At 47.4% G+C, this 16,753-nt stretch overlaps 2 protein-coding genes and 1 long non-coding RNA gene across 20 annotated transcripts in view; 1 reads left to right on the top strand and 2 right to left on the bottom strand.

The window, feature by feature from the left end:
• Nucleotides 1–14,839, bottom strand: part of LOC129817873 (dihydrolipoyllysine-residue succinyltransferase component of 2-oxoglutarate dehydrogenase complex, mitochondrial-like) — a 29,198-nt gene extending 14,359 nt beyond the window's left edge. For 12 of the 16 annotated variants that reach the window (XR_008753811.1, XR_008753815.1, XR_008753817.1 and 9 more), the window contains exons 1-7: nt 14,469–14,836; nt 4,428–4,461; nt 3,830–3,872; nt 3,523–3,584; nt 3,350–3,424; nt 3,197–3,252; nt 2,688–2,796 (exon numbers count right to left, since the gene is read on the bottom strand). Coding sequence is in view for 6 of the 16 variants with exons in the window: in XM_055873475.1 (XP_055729450.1) it covers nt 2,688–2,796; nt 3,197–3,252; nt 3,350–3,424; nt 3,523–3,584; nt 3,830–3,872; nt 4,428–4,461; nt 14,469–14,531 (442 nt within the window). In the remaining 10 variants the exon portion in view is untranslated. Of the gene's footprint in view, nt 1–2,687; nt 2,797–3,196; nt 3,253–3,349; nt 3,425–3,522; nt 3,585–3,829; nt 3,873–4,427; nt 4,462–14,468 lie in introns of all 16 variants that reach the window. The other 4 variants (XM_055873472.1, XM_055873473.1, XM_055873474.1 and 1 more) reach the window with 2 other exon arrangements.
• LOC129817876 (uncharacterized) lies at nt 6,213–8,210 on the bottom strand. Of its 3 annotated transcripts, none has more exons than XR_008753819.1 (3): nt 8,165–8,210; nt 6,992–8,101; nt 6,213–6,907 (listed from the first exon to the last, which is right to left on the bottom strand). It is a non-coding gene; the product is annotated as an uncharacterized LOC129817876 (long non-coding RNA). The 3 variants fall into 3 exon arrangements; XR_008753820.1 differs by having other exon boundaries at nt 6,992–7,647; nt 7,955–8,200; XR_008753818.1 differs by having other exon boundaries at nt 6,992–8,122; nt 8,165–8,186.
• Nucleotides 14,840–15,218: 379 nt separating the features above from the next.
• LOC129817872 (prospero homeobox protein 1-like) overlaps nt 15,219–16,753 on the top strand; it is a 17,714-nt gene continuing 16,179 nt past the window's right edge. Inside the window, exons 1-2 of the mRNA XM_055873471.1 lie at nt 15,219–15,351; nt 16,135–16,753. The exon at nt 16,135–16,753 is cut by the window's right edge and continues 978 nt beyond it. Coding sequence (XP_055729446.1) covers nt 15,242–15,351; nt 16,135–16,753 — 729 coding nt within the window. The 5' untranslated portion in view covers nt 15,219–15,241. The remainder of the gene's footprint in view (nt 15,352–16,134) is intronic.

Here is a 16,753-nt window from a genome sequence, read left to right as displayed (position 1 = left end):
CGACTGAAATGACTGCATCACTACACAACGTCAGCTACCGCAGCGACTGAAATGACTGCATCATTACACAACGTCAGCTACCGCAGCGACTGAAATGACTGCATCATTACACAACGTCAGCTCCCGCAGCGACTGAAATGACTGCATCACTACACAACGTCAGCTACCGCAGCGACTGAAATGACTGCATCACTACACAACGTCAGCTACCGCAGCGACTGAAATGACTGCATCACTACACAACGTCAGCTACCGCAGCGACTGAAATGACTGCATCACTACACAACGTCAGCTACCGCAGCGACTGAAATGACTGCATCACTACACAACGTCAGCTACCGCAGCGACTGAAATGACTGCATCACTACATAACGTCAGCTACCGCAGCGACTGAAATGACTGCATCACTACATAACGTCAGCTACCGCAGCGACTGAAATGACTGCACCACTACATAACGTCAGCTACCGCAGCGACTGAAATGACTGCATCACTACATAACGTCAGCTACTGCAGCGACTGAAATGACTGCATCACTACACAACGTCAGCTACGGCAGCGACTGAAATGACTGCATCACTACATAACGTCAGCTACGGCAGCGACTGAAATGACTGCACCACTACATAACGTCAGCTACCGCAGCGACTGAAATGACTGCACCACTACACAACGTCAGCTACGGCAGCGACTGAAATGACTGCATCACTTAAAGAGCTGCAGTTAGTCTCAGAGTGGGTGGCAAGGAATAAGTTAAAGTCCTAAATATTTCAAAAACTAGAAGCATTGTGTTTGGGACAAATCATTCACTAAATCCTAAACCTCAACTAAATCTTGTACTAAATTATTTGGAAAATGAGCAAGTTGAGGTGACTAAACTGCTTGGAGTAACCCTGGAATGTAAACTGTCACGGTCAAAACATGTTGATACAACAGTAGCTAAGATGGGGGGGAAGTCTGTCCATGATAAAGCGCTGCTCTACCTTCTTAACAGCACTATCAACAAGGCAGGTCCTACAGGCCCTAGTTTCTACCTTCTTAACAGCACTATCAACAAGGCAGGTCCTACAGGCCCTAGTTTCTACCTTCTTAACAACACTATCAACAAGACAGGTCCTACAGGCCCTAGTTTCTACCTTCTTAACAACACTATCAACAAGGCAGGTCCTACAGGCCCTAGTTTCTACCTTCTTAACAGCACTATCAACAAGGCAGGTCCTACAGGCCCTAGTTTCTACCTTCTTAACAGCACTATCAACAAGGCAGGTCCTACAGGCCCTAGTTTCTACCTTCTTAACAGCACTATCAACAAGGCAGGTCCTACAGGCCCTAGTTTCTACCTTCTTAACAGCACTATCAACAAGGCAGGTCCTACAGGCCCTAGTTTCTACCTTCTTAACAACACTATCAACAAGGCAGGTCCTACAGGCCCTAGTTTCTACCTTCTTAACAACACTATCAACAAGGCAGGTCCTACAGGCCCTAGTTTCTACCTTCTTAACAGCACTATCAACAAGGCAGGTCCTACAGGCCCTAGTTTCTACCTTCTTAACAACACTATCAACAAGACAGGTCCTACAGGCCCTAGTTTCTACCTTCTTAACAACACTATCAACAAGGCAGGTCCTACAGGCCCTAGTTTCTACCTTCTTAACAGCACTATCAACAAGGCAGGTCCTACAGGCCCTAGTTTCTACCTTCTTAACAGCACTATCAACAAGGCAGGTCCTACAGGCCCTAGTTTCTACCTTCTTAACAGCACTTTCAACAAGGCAGGTCCTACAGGCCCTAGTTTCTACCTTCTTAACAGCACTATCAACAAGGCAGGTCCTACAGGCCCTAGTTTCTACCTTCTTAACAACACTATCAACAAGACAGGTCCTACAGGCCCTAGTTTCTACCTTCTTAACAACACTATCAACAAGGCAGGTCCTACAGGCCCTAGTTTCTACCTTCTTAACAACACTATCAACAAGGCAGGTCCTACAGGCCCTAGTTTCTACCTTCTTAACAACACTATCAACAAGACAGGTCCTACAGGCCCTAGTTTCTACCTTCTTAACAACACTATCAACAAGGCAGGTCCTACAGGCCCTAGTTTCTACCTTCTTAACAACACTATCAACAAGACAGGTCCTACAGGCCCTAGTTTCTACCTTCTTAACAACACTATCAACAAGGCAGGTCCTACAGGCCCTAGTTTTGTTGCACCTGGACTACTGCTGAGTCGTGTGGTCAGGTGTCACAAAGAGGAACCTCTGAAAATTCCAATTGGCTCAGAACAGGGCAGAACGGATGGCCCTTAAATGTACACAGAGAACTAACATTAATGATATGCATGTCAATCTCTCATGGCTCAAAGTGGAAGAGAGATTGACTTCATCACTACTTGTTTTTGTAAGAAGTGTTGACAAACTGAATGTACCGAGGCGTCTGTTTGAACTACTGGCACACAGCTCAGACACCCATGCATACCCCACAAGACATGCCACCAGAGGTCTCTTCACAGTCCCCAAGTCCAGAACAGACTACGGGAGGCGCACAGTACTACATAGAACCATGACTACATGGAACTCTATTCCACATCAGTTAACCAGCAGTAAAAACAGTGTAGCTCCTTTTTTAGATTCTACAAGGGCATCAGACTGTTAAACAGCCATCACTAGCACAGAGCAGCTGCTGCCTACCTCCTCTTTTGAGTTTGAAGAGGGGATTCCCAGCCTCTACCCTCCCTCCATCTGGCACCAGGAGCTCCGTGACCACACCGGCCGCCGGAGACGGCACCTGCAACGAGGTCTGAGACAAAACGCATTCTTGTTATCAAACCGTACACACAGTCAGTCAAATTACAAACACACTACAGTATTTGATAGCTTGACTTTTCTAAGTATCTGATCATCAATGACATCATAAGGCTAGGCTCCATTTTTTTCTCCACTTCCTGTCTGAACGACGTGCCCAAAGTAAACTGCCTGTTACTCAGGCCCTGAAGCCAGGATATGCATGTAATTGGTACCATTGGAAAGAAAACACTTTGAAGTTTGTAGAAATGTTAAATTAATGTCGGATAATATAACACAATAGATATGGTAGGAGAAAACCCAAAAGAAAATCCAACCGGGAAATGTTTTTAAACAGTTAAAGGCTATATTGTGTATATATCCAATATATAAATGTGACTTAGTGTTTACAGGACCTTGTCAGTCTCGATCTCACACACCACCTCATCCTCTTTCACTGAATCTCCAACAGCTGGAAAAGACCAAAGGAAGGTATTACTGTCCTGCACAAAACCTAGATGGCAACAAGACAGTAAACATGAGCCGAGTGGATTTTTCCCCGAGACTACCTTTCTCCCACCTGACGTCCCCTTCTGTGATCGACTCAGAGAACGGAGGGGTGTTGACAGTGACAACTTCCTCCCCTGATTTAAAAAATAAAAAATAAGATGTCAGGCAGATTTGATTTAAAACAGTAACTTTAATCCACAGAGAAAGACGAGAGAGATGTTTGAATACATACTACGTGCTGCAGACGTCTTGAAGGATCTAATGTGGAAGACAATTGATGACGGAGACTCACATCTAAAACACAGAAGAAGAAAACATGTTTATTGTGTAGCAGCCTATAAAGTAGCCTCTTGTAAAACAAGGGGTTTAAAACCAGCGCAACGTCCATTAAAAGACTCTCAAACATAATTATTGAAACAAACATTTTCTATATCAAACAAAAAAAACACATGTGAAACCTTCAGATGACTCCAGATTTGTTCATCAGCCCGAGGCCAAACATACTGAGATAAAACTCAGGACCAAGAGAGGACACTTACAACTGAGTGTTCCCGTAGACAACCCTGTTGCCAGTGGAGAGGCCTTCAACGAGATAAAAGGAGAGAGAGAGAGAAAGAGAAAAAATAGAGTGGGAGAGAGAGAGCGGAAGAGAAAAGAGTGAGAAAGAGAGGAAGACAGCGAGAAAGAGAGGAAGACAGCGGGAGAGCGGGGAATTGAGGATATTATTATTATCATCAACAGAGTGATTACCACTGTTGAGTCGGTCTATTCTTCAGATCACTGGGTGTATAGCTACATTAACAGCTCCTTGATGATGGGGATATATTATCTACTTACAGGCCTTCCAGTGCTCTTTGATACTTAAATGACAGTCATCATACAGAGCATGTTTTTCTCAGATTTATAAACCAGAATAAAAGGCCCGTTTGTCTTACATTAGTCCTGGGTGGGCCGTGTTAATCATGCACAAAACAGAACAAAAAAAGGACTGAAAAGGACTTGTCTAAAGAGGAAAGTTTTTTTTTTTTTTTTTTTTAGTTTGTGAAACGTTTTGTTACGGTGTGCACTAAAAATAAAGAGGTCCTTGTAACGCTAAACCCTAACGACCTGAACAGAGAAGGAGAAAGGCCTACTCACCTGAAGCAGTCCTTCCAGCCAGCACATTATTACACTGAAAATAAATGTTTACAGGAGAAATATAAAAATCCAGGTTAATTCACCACTGGGCTGCTTCAGAATCAACAGACATATTAATTCTATGTTTGTGATTCCATGAAGTTTCCATTCAATTTGTAGCAGTTGAGGCAAATAGAATACTGTGCTGGTGTGTTCATATCCTATAACTACCTCCTACTGGCCCAACACTACCTCCTACTGGCCCAACACTACCTCCTACTGGCCTAACACTACCTCCTACTGGCCTAACACTACCTCCTACTGGCCTAACACTACCTCCTACTGGCCTAAAACTACCTCCTACTGGCCTAACACTACCTCCTACTGGCCTAACACTACCTCCTACTGGCCTAACACTACCTCCTACTGGCCTAACACTACCTCCTACTGGCCTAACACTACCTCCTACTGGCCTAACACTACCTCCTACTGGCCTAACACTACCTCCTACTGGCCTAACACTACCTCCTACTGGCCTAACACTACCTCCTACTGGCCTAACACTACCTCCTACTGGCCTAACACTACCTCCTACTGGCCTAACACTACCTCCTACTGGCCCAACACTACCTCCTACTGGCCCAACACTACCTCCTACTGGCCTAACACTACCTCCTACTGGCCTAACACTACCTCCTACTGGCCTAACACTACCTCCTACTGGCCTAACACTACCTCCTACTGGCCTAACACTACCTCCTACTGGCCTAACACTACCTCCTACTGGCCTAACACTACCTCCTACTGGCCTAACACTACCTCCTACTGGCCCAACACTACCTCCTACTGGCCCAACACTACCTCCTACTGGCCCAACACTACCTCCTACTGGCCCAACACTACCTCCTACTGGCCCAACACTACCTCCTACTGGCCCAACACTACCTCCTACAGGCCTAACACTACCTCCCACTGGCCTAACACTACCTCCCACTGGCCTAACACTACCTCCCACTGGCCGAACACTACCTCCTACTGGCCGAACACTACCTCCTACTGGCCCAACACTACCTCCTACTGGCCCAACACTACCTCCTAACACTACCTCCTACTGGCATAACACTACCTCCTACAGGCCCAACACTACCTCCTACTGGCCCAACACTACCTCCCACTTGGCCAACACTACCTCCTACTGGCCTAACACTACCTCCTACTGGCCCAACACTACCTCCTACTGGCCTAACACTACCTCCCACTGGCCTAACACTACCTCCCACTGGCCTAACACTACCTCCCACTGGCCTAACACTACCTCCTACTGGCCTAACACTACCTCCTACTGGCCTAACACTACCTCCTACTGGCCTAACACTACCTCCTACTGGCCCAACACTACCTCCTACTGGCCCAACACTACCTCCTACTGGCCTAACACTACCTCCTACTGGCCTAACACTACCTCCTACTGGCCCAACACTACCTCCTACTGGCCCAACACTACCTCCTACTGGCCTAACACTACCTCCTACTGGCCTAACACTACCTCCTACTGGCCCAACACTACCTCCTAACACTACCTCCTACTGGCCTAACACTACCTCCTACTGGCCTAACACTACCTCCTACTGGCCTAACACTACCTCCTACTGGCCTAACACTACCTCCTACTGGCCTAACACTACCTCCCACTGGCCCAACACTACCTCCTAACACTACCTCCTACTGGCCTAACACTACCTCCTACTGGCCTAACACTACCTCCTACTGGCCTAACACTACCTCCTACTGGCCTAACACTACCTCCTACTGGCCTAACACTACCTCCTACTGGCCTAACACTACCTCCTACTGGCCTAACACTACCTCCTACTGGCCTAACACTACCTCCTACTGGCCCAACACTACCTCCTACTGGCCTAACACTACCTCCCACTGGCCCAACACTACCTCCTAACACTACCTCCTACTGGCCTAACACTACCTCCTACTGGCCTAACACTACCTCCTACTGGCCTAACACTACCTCCTACTGGCCTAACACTACCTCCTACTGGCCTAACACTACCTCCTACTGGCCCAACACTACCTCCCACTGGCCCAACACTACCTCCCACTGGCCCAACACTACCTCCCACTGGCCTAACACTACCTCCCACTGGCCCAACACTACCTCCTAACACTACCTCCTACTGGCCTAACACTACCTCCTACTGGCCTAACACTACCTCCTACTGGCCTAACACTACCTCCCACTGGCCCAACACTACCTCCCACTGGCCCAACACTACCTCCAACTGGCCCAACACTACCTCCCACTGGCCCAACACTACCTCCTACTGGCCCAACACTACCTCCTACTGGCCTAACACTACCTCCTACTGGCCTAACACTACCTCCTACTGGCCTAACACTACCTCCTACTGGCCTAACACTACCTCCTACTGGCCTAACACTACCTCCTACTGGCCTAACACTACCTCCTACTGGCCCAACACTACCTCCTACTGGCCTAACACTACCTCCTACTGGCCTAACACTACCTCCCACTGGCCCAACACTACCTCCCACTGGCCCAACACTACCTCCTACTGGCCCAACACTACCTCCTACTGGCCCAACACTACCTCCTACTGGCCCAACACTACCTCCTACTGGCCCAACACTACCTCCTACTGGCCGAACACTACCTCCTACTGGCCGAACACTACCTCCTACTGGCCGAACACTACCCTCTACTGGCCTAACACTACCTCCTACTGGCCTAACACTACCTCCTACTGGCCTAACACTACCTCCTACTGGCCCAACACTACCTCCTACTGGCCTAACACTACCTCCCACTGGCCCAACACTACCTCCTAACACTACCTCCTACTGGCCTAACACTACCTCCTACTGGCCTAACACTACCTCCTACTGGCCTAACACTACCTCCTACTGGCCTAACACTACCTCCTACTGGCCTAACACTACCTCCTACTGGCCTAACACTACCTCCTACTGGCCCAACACTACCTCCTACTGGCCTAACACTACCTCCCACTGGCCCAACACTACCTCCTAACACTACCTCCTACTGGCCTAACACTACCTCCTACTGGCCTAACACTACCTCCTACTGGCCTAACACTACCTCCTACTGGCCTAACACTACCTCCTACTGGCCTAACACTACCTCCTACTGGCCTAACACTACCTCCTACTGGCCTAACACTACCTCCTACTGGCCCAACACTACCTCCCACTGGCCCAACACTACCTCCCACTGGCCTAACACTACCTCCCACTGGCCCAACACTACCTCCTAACACTACCTCCTACTGGCCTAACACTACCTCCTACTGGCCTAACACTACCTCCTACTGGCCTAACACTACCTCCCACTGGCCCAACACTACCTCCCACTGGCCCAACACTACCTCCCACTGGCCCAACACTACCTCCCACTGGCCCAACACTACCTCCCACTGGCCCAACACTACCTCCCACTGGCCCAACACTACCTCCCACTGGCCCAACACTACCTCCCACTGGCCCAACACTACCTCCTACTGGCCCAACACTACCTCCTACTGGCCTAACACTACCTCCTACTGGCCTAACACTACCTCCTACTGGCCTAACACTACCTCCTACTGGCCTAACACTACCTCCTACTGGCCCAACACTACCTCCTACTGGCCTAACACTACCTCCTACTGGCCTAACACTACCTCCTACTGGCCTAACACTACCTCCCACTGGCCTAACACTACCTCCCACTGGCCCAACACTACCCCCTACTGGCCCAACACTACCTCCTACTGGCCCAACACTACCTCCTACTGGCCCAACACTACCTCCTACTGGCCCAACACTACCTCCTACTGGCCCAACACTACCTCCTACTGGCCGAACACTACCCTCTACTGGCCTAACACTACCTCCTACTGGCCTAACACTACCTCCTACTGGCCTAACACTACCTCCTACTGGCCTAACACTACCTCCTACTGGCCTAACACTACCTCCTACTGGCCTAACACTACCTCCCACTGGCCCAACACTACCTCCTACTGGCCTAACACTACCTCCCACTGGCCTAACACTACCTCCTACTGGCCTAACACTACCTCCTACTGGCCTAACACTACCTCCTACTGGCCTAACACTACCTCCTACTGGCCTAACACTACCTCCTACTGGCCTAACACTACCTCCTACTGGCCTAACACTACCTCCTACTGGCCCAACACTACCTCCTACTGGCCCAACACTACCTCCTACTGGCCCAACACTACCTCCTACTGGCCCAACACTACCTCCTACTGGCCTAACACTACCTCCTACTGGCCTAACACTACCTCCTACTGGCCTAACACTACCTCCTACTGGCCTAACACTACCTCCTACTGGCCTAACACTACCTCCTACTGGCCTAACACTACCTCCTACTGGCCTAACACTACCTCCTACTGGCCTAACACTACCTCCTACTGGCCTAACACTACCTCCTACTGGCCTAACACTACCTCCTACTGGCCTAACACTACCCCCTACTGGCCCAACACTACCTCCTACTGGCCCAACACTACCCACTACTGGCCCAACACTACCCCCTACTGGCCCAACACTACCCCCTACTGGCCGAACACTACCTCCTACTGGCCTAACACTACCTCCTACTGGCCTAACACTACCTCCTACTGGCCTAACACTACCTCCTACTGGCCTAACACTACCTCCTACTGGCCTAACACTACCTCCTACTGGCCTAACACTACCTCCTACTGGCCTAACACTACCTCCTACTGGCCTAACACTACCTCCTACTGGCCTAACACTACCTCCTACTGGCCTAACACTACCTCCTACTGGCCTAACACTACCTCCTACTGGCCTAACACTACCTCCTACTGGCCTAACACTACCTCCTACTGGCCTAACACTACCTCCTACTGGCCTAACACTACCTCCTACTGGCCTAACACTACCTCCTACTGGCCTAACACTACCTCCTACTGGCCTAACACTACCTCCTACTGGCCTAACACTACCTCCTACTGGCCTAACACTACCTCCTACTGGCCTAACACTACCTCCTACTGGCCTAACACTACCTCCTACTGGCCTAACACTACCTCCTACTGGCCTAACACTACCTCCTACTGGCCTAACACTACCTCCTACTGGCCTAACACTACCTCCTACTGGCCTAACACTACCTCCTACTGGCCTAACACTACCTCCTACTGGCCTAACACTACCTCCTACTGGCCTAACACTACCTCCTACTGGCCTAACACTACCTCCTACTGGCCTAACACTACCTCCTACTGGCCCAACACTACCTCCTAACACTACCTCCTACTGGCCTAACACTACCTCCTACTGGCCCAACACTACCTCCTAACACTACCTCCTACTGGCCTAACACTACCTCCTAACACTACCTCCTATCCTCCTACTGGCCCAACACTACCTCCTACTGGCCCAACACTACCTCCTAACACTACCTCCTACTGGCCTAACACTACCTCCTAACACTACCTCCTACAGGCCTAACACTACCTCCTACAGGCCTAACACTACCTCCTACAGGCCTAACACTACCTCCTACAGGCCTAACACTACCTCCTACAGGCCTAACACTACCTCCTACAGGCCTAACACTACCTCCTACAGGCCTAACACTACCTCCTACTGGCCTAACACTACCTCCTACTGGCCTAACACTACCTCCTACTGGCCCAACACTACCTCCTACTGGCCCAACACTACCTCCTACAGGCCTAACACTACCTCCCACTGGCCTAACACTACCTCCTACAGGGCTAACACTACCTCCTACAGGCCTAACACTACCTCCTATCCTCCTACTGGCCCAACACTACCTCCTACTGGCCTAACACTACCTCCTACTGGCCTAACACTACCTCCTACTGGCCTAACACTACCTCCTACTGGCCTAACACTACCTCCTACTGGCCTAACACTACCTCCCACTGGCCTAACACTACCTCCTACTGGCCTAACACTACCTCCTAAAACTACCTCCTAACACTACCTCCTACTGGCCTAACACTACCTCCTACTGGCCTAACACTACCTCCTACTGGCCTAACACTACCTCCTACTGGCCTAACACTACCTCCTACTGGCCTAACACTACCTCCTACTGGCCTAACACTACCTCCTACTGGCCTAACACTACCTCCTACTGGCCTAACACTACCTCCTACTGGCCTAACACTACCTCCTATAGTTATAGGCGGCAGGTATCCAACCGGTAAGAGTGTTGGGCCATTAACCGAAAAGTTGCTGGCTCAAATCCTCGAGCTGTCAAAGGTGAAAAGTCTGTATTGTGTCCTTGAGCAAGACACTTAACCCTAATTTGCTCCAGGGGCGCCGTTCTACGATGGCTGACACATATCCGGTATATGTGATGACAAAAACATATATATATATTTTTTTAATAGGACTATAAATATCTCCTACGGGCCACAATCAGCTTTGACGTCAAAGGGTAAAGTTCAAAACCACAAAAGAACTGGGGTGCCTTCAGTTCAACGTTTCACTTCTCCGCAAAACGGTGCAAACTGCACATCATTCTCAAACAGCATTTCAGGTGTGTTTACTCCCATTTTGTGGGTGTGGCCTGATCCGTATGGGTGAGACAACTTGAAATCTCAAAACTTGTGCAGCACCCCATACACAATAGTTGTCTGGGTCACCATAAGCACACTGTATTTCAACTGGTCGTTCAGTACAGTACCGTTGACGTCGAATAAAACAGTGCACACCTCTGCTTTCAAATCAAAGTTTATGTGTCACGTTTGGCGAATACAACAGGTGTAGGTAGACCCTACAGTGAAATGCATACTTACATGGTCTAACCACAGTGCAAAAAAGTATTAGGTGAACAATAGGTAAGTAAAGAAATAAAACAACAGTAAAAAGACAGTGAAAAATAACAGTAGCGAGGCTACATACAGTAGAGAGGCTACATACAGTAGAGAGGCTACATACAGTAGAGAGGCTACATACAGTAGCGAAGCTATATACAGTAGCGAAGCTATATACAGTAGCGAAGCTATATACAGTAGCGAGGCTATATACAGTAGCGAGGCTATATACAGTAGAGAGGCTATATACAGTAGAGAGGCTATATACAGTAGTGAAGCTATATACAGTAGAGAGGCTACATACAGTAGAGAGGCTATATACAGTAGAGAGGCTATATACAGTAGAGAGGCTATATACAGTAGTGAAGCTATATACAGTAGCGAGGCTATATACAGTAGAGAAGCTATATACAGTAGTGAAGCTATATACAGTAGCGAGGCTATATACAGTATAGAGGCTATATACAGTAGAGAGGCTATATACAGTAGAGAGGCTATACACAATGCAGATAGTTCATGGTCACTCTGCATCTCAGTAAGTAGTCTAGACATGTTCCAATAACATCTACATGTTAGTCACTTAGCAGACGCTCTTATCCAGAGAGACTTACTGGAGCAATTAGGGTTAAGTGCCTTGCTTATGGACAGATTGTTCACCTAGTTGGCTTAGGGATTCGAACCAGCAACCTTTTGGTTACTGGCCCAACGCTCTTAACCGTTAGGCTACCCGTAATAACATGCAGGAGTTCAATGCCACAGAACTGACAGATAATCAGTGATTCCCCTCTGATACACGTTATCCTCCTCTGATACACGTTTTCCCCCACTTTCCTCCCCCTCTGATACACGTTATCCCCCCCCCCCCCCCCCCCCCCCGATACACGTTATCCCCCTCTGATACACGTTATCCCCCTCTGATACACGTTATCCCCCTCTGATACACGTTATCCCCCTCTGATACACGTTATCCCCCTCTGATACACGTTATCCCCCTCTGATACACGTTATCCCCCTCTGATACACGTTATCCCCCTCTGATACACGTTATCCCCCTCTTTCCTCCCCCTCTGATACACGTTATCCCCCTCTTTCCTCCCCCTCTGATACACGTTATCCCCCTCTGATACACGTTATCCCCCTCTGATACACGTTATCCCCCTCTGATACACGTTATCCCCCTCTGATACACGTTATCCCCCTCTGATACACGTTATCCCCCTCTGATACACGTTATCCCCCTCTGATACACGTTATCCCCCTCTGATACACGTTATCCCCCTCTGATACACGTTATCCCCCTCTGATACACGTTATCCCCCTCTGATACACGTTATCCCCCTCTGATACACGTTATCCCCCTCTGATACACGTTATCCCCCTCTGATACACGTTATCCCCCTCTGATACACGTTATCCCCCTCTTTCCTCCCCCTCTGATACACGTTATCCCCCTCTTTCCTCCCCCTCTGATACACGTTATCCCCCTCTGATACACGTTATCCCCCTCTGATACACGTTATCCCCCTCTGATACACGTTATCCCCCTCTGATACACGTTATCCCCCTCTTTCCTCCCCCTCTGATACACCGCTCTCATTTATCTTTTTTAAATTCTCTCTCTTTTTCAGTCTATGGGTTTCATCTGTAGTACCCCATCACCTAACAACCTTCATACAATACAATTACTGGATAACATTTCCTATCGACAAAATAAAGGAACCACCTACGGAGTCACCAAACAAGTGGATGGTTACGCCAGTTGAATTGGTTGCTGTTCAAACAAACATTTGATGAAATGCATGCAATCTGATCCAGCACAATACCCCAGTACAGCCATTGCCTTTACCGGAGCAATGCATGTTATGTATTGGCCTTAGGCCTAGCTCTGATCAGGCCATTGATAACAAACTAGTTTGGCAATGTGTGTTTACTCAAATGGGGCGCTGGAATAAACCCTCTTCGGGAAAGTCACATGTGGCGTAGTGTTTAACACAAACACCTCAATCAAGTAGCTAATGATTTGTCACGGGCATAGAAATCTGACTCTTCTCTTTGCTATCTGGTAGTGGGTCAGTGTGAAATATTCAAAGAGTAGCTGGCTATAGTTATGCTTACACTGGCCAAGGCATAGGTTAGGTTGTGTAGGTTGGTGTAGGTGAAAGTGGGGTTGCAGAGACAGGTGAAGACTCGCTGAACTACACACAAGGCGAGTTCATGCATGGCATGACACGGGCTATTTCTAGCATAGGTTTCAAGCAGAGGTCAAGCTGTGAAATGGACGAGAAAGTCAAATGTACTGCTAGCTGGGTAATAACTCGCTTCAATCTGTGCATGAGAGTTGTGGCTCAAGTGTGTCTTGACAATGATGTGATTGTGTATAGCTAGCTAGCTAACGTTGCTACCTAAGGCAGTGGTTCACAACCAGGGGTACTGGAGGGCTCATAGGAGGTACTTGAGAAAACGCTTGAGACCATATGCTTACTACAGTAACATGCATATGAGGGGGTAGGCTACCTCAGGGGTACCCAGGGCAGAGCAAAATTCAGTTGGAGGTACAACAACAGAAAGGGCTTGGGAACCACTGACCTAAGGCATTAGAGCAGTGTTACATGCCTGACAAGTCACACTCACGCTTCTTAATTTGGAAGCTGGATTCTAGAGAACATCAGTAACGTTAGTAAGCTAACTAGTTAATTTGGCTAGCTTGGTAGCTAGCAATATTATGGTAGCTAAGTTAACCGGCAAAGCCATGCTAACGAACTACTGTCACCAGAGTTAGAAAAACCATAATGCTAGCAAAACTAGCTAAATAGTTAGCAAATACGCTCATAATCGCTAGCTAGCAAGCTAACGTTAGCGTCACCGATTAAGCTAACATTAGTTCTCTATTCGATCCTCAAATAATTTACTTAGCTAGCTAAGTGAATGGTTCTAGTGATATTCATACCAACTAAGCACAGCTAGCTATTCAAATATGTATATTTCATAAATATAGTTAAGAGGGAAACGCAAGCAATTTCCTTATCAGCTTAGCTAGACACGGACTGGTGGCATTCTGTCCTTGGGTTGGGCTAAGGCCTATTCCCCGGTAGCTAACGTTATGGCCTTGAAAAAAAGCTTTGCCGAACCCAACCATTCGGTACACGTGGAAATGTAATTGGTACTTCTCTCCTACCTGACTTAGCGCAGACAGAGAGCGCCCAAGTGTCCTGCAAAGACATCGGGAATGCGATAACATAGCGTCAACAGCGGTGGCAAACCGACCAAGGAAGCAGTACGGAAGTTCAGAACACCTGGGATAGTAGTAGGGGCGGTACCGTGGGTTACGGCTAGAAGGGATCCACCTTTTGTCAAATAAACGTCAGATTTTACTTTTCGTAGCAGCAGATTAGGAGCATTAACGCAGTGTGTTAAGATAATTGACATGGCCGTTTAGGATCATTAGGTTAGGGTTAGATAAAACTGTCTATTTTTTACGTTTATTTGACAAAAGATGGATCTTATCTAACTATGACTGCTGCCGACAGGAAAAAACGAGGGACAAACCAATGTCGTTTTTATGACAGGGGAGGTAGCTCATACCAAATAATGATGTACAACTACAGACAGTCCAGAAGTTTAGGCTGCCTTTTGTTATTGAAAATATTTAACACAACTTTAAATACGGTTTTAATTGCTTTAGAGGCTTATTAATTCAATCGTCTTGGGGTTTTATGTGACCAATGTGTGAAAAGAAAATGCGTGTGTGTAAAATGGTGGTGGGGAAACAATAATAAGAACCTCACATACTTTCTACACGCAAAATTGACATACAATTTTCCAAGAAATGTCGGATATGTTTAGTCTTTCATCCAGTTCCCACAGAGGCAGTGGTGGTACGTGCTAATTTCTATGACGTTGATTTAATTATAGTGTGCCACGCCCCCTCCTCATGTGGATTGATTGTGGATGAAATACAGTAACTCTGTTTATAATAACCCTTTTCCCCTGTGGCACGCATCATTCCAGCTCCCGTCTCTGGACAGCTACTGGACGCCTACATTCACTCAGAACAACTGGTAGGCAGGCTTCCTTTTTTTGCCGGTGTTTTGTGGGGTCTTTGGAAGTAGATACGTGAAAAGTAGACACTAGGCTGCCATAAAAATCTATTCAACATAAGAGTATGCTAATTTAAAGTAACTGTGCAGATATTCATGTTCTTTTTATTCAAATAAAATAGTGTGATTGGATTTGATCAAATTAATAACAGATATTCTCATTTGGGTCTTAACTTAACTTGTCTGCTGCTGCTTTGATATATGGAGCATTTATATATATATATAGAAAAGGCTAGTGCCGGTCATTTCAGTGAACAGTTTTCTTTAAAAATGTGATTTGAATTGTGCTTCTACAGGATGCATATTTGCATAATTCTAGCATTGACATTACCTTAACAATCTTTTTGCGGTAAAATGTGAGTAATATTGTTTGCTTCTGCATCATTGCTGCACACTATGAATATACATACAAATATTGTTGTCTGGTAGATGACTTCACAAAACGTCTAACTTTCAAACTGCCATTAAAATACAGTGTTTTATATTTATTACCGATGCCAACATTATAGTTTTAATCACAAATACACTATTTGAGTTAATCTGATATAGTTTTGTCATTCAAATTATATGTTGTTTTTCTGGGGAAAATAACTTTACATTTTGCAGTATTGATGATTTTCCGCAAACAATATTGTTTTCCTTTAAATATTTTATTACAACAGTTTCTAATGTTAAATGCTTTCTAAAGACCTGTTTTTCCTATAAACTATATTTGTGGTTTATGTATGTTTATTTTGCATGAAGCATGGAGCCAAGCCTTTTGGACCACAGCATGAATCATTACTCCAGCAGCACCTACCCAGAGGACAGGACAGAGAATCCTCCCTCCTTTCTACACGACGACACATACAACTCCTCCTCCCCTCAGTCCTCCTGTCAGTCAAGTGGTGGATCCCTTATGTCTACGCTCCTACAGACAACCATAGAGAGTAAAAGAACCCTGCAGGAGAGCACCACTGCATACTACCCCCCAGACGCTCCCATGTCCAGCTCTGCCGCCACCAATCTTAACCCGGTGGACCACCACAGTAGCAGTACCACCATGGCACCTCTGTCTCCAGCCAGCCAGGCATCCACCGGGGCCAGTCCCACTAGATTCAGACTCAATGAGCCCGGGTTGACCCAGGACTGGATGCTGGAGCTGGTTGACAGACACCGGGCGAAGCGTGCCAGAGTGGAGAACATCATCAGAGGCATGGCAGGCTCTCCTCTCAGTGTTTATTTCACAGGTGAAGGGTTTGGTGAAGGGGAGACCACTCCAACCAGTCACCTTCAGAGTGAGACGTTGGAAAACAAGAGGAAACAGAGGGTGCCACAGCACCAGGACGTCCCCAGGACATGGGGCGTTAGCAGGAAGAGTACG

This window comes from Salvelinus fontinalis, chromosome 20 (assembly GCF_029448725.1).
Source record: "Salvelinus fontinalis isolate EN_2023a chromosome 20, ASM2944872v1, whole genome shotgun sequence".
Classification (NCBI taxonomy): Eukaryota; Metazoa; Chordata; class Actinopteri; order Salmoniformes; family Salmonidae; genus Salvelinus; species Salvelinus fontinalis.
This window is presented reverse-complemented; position numbering and strand designations above follow the sequence as displayed.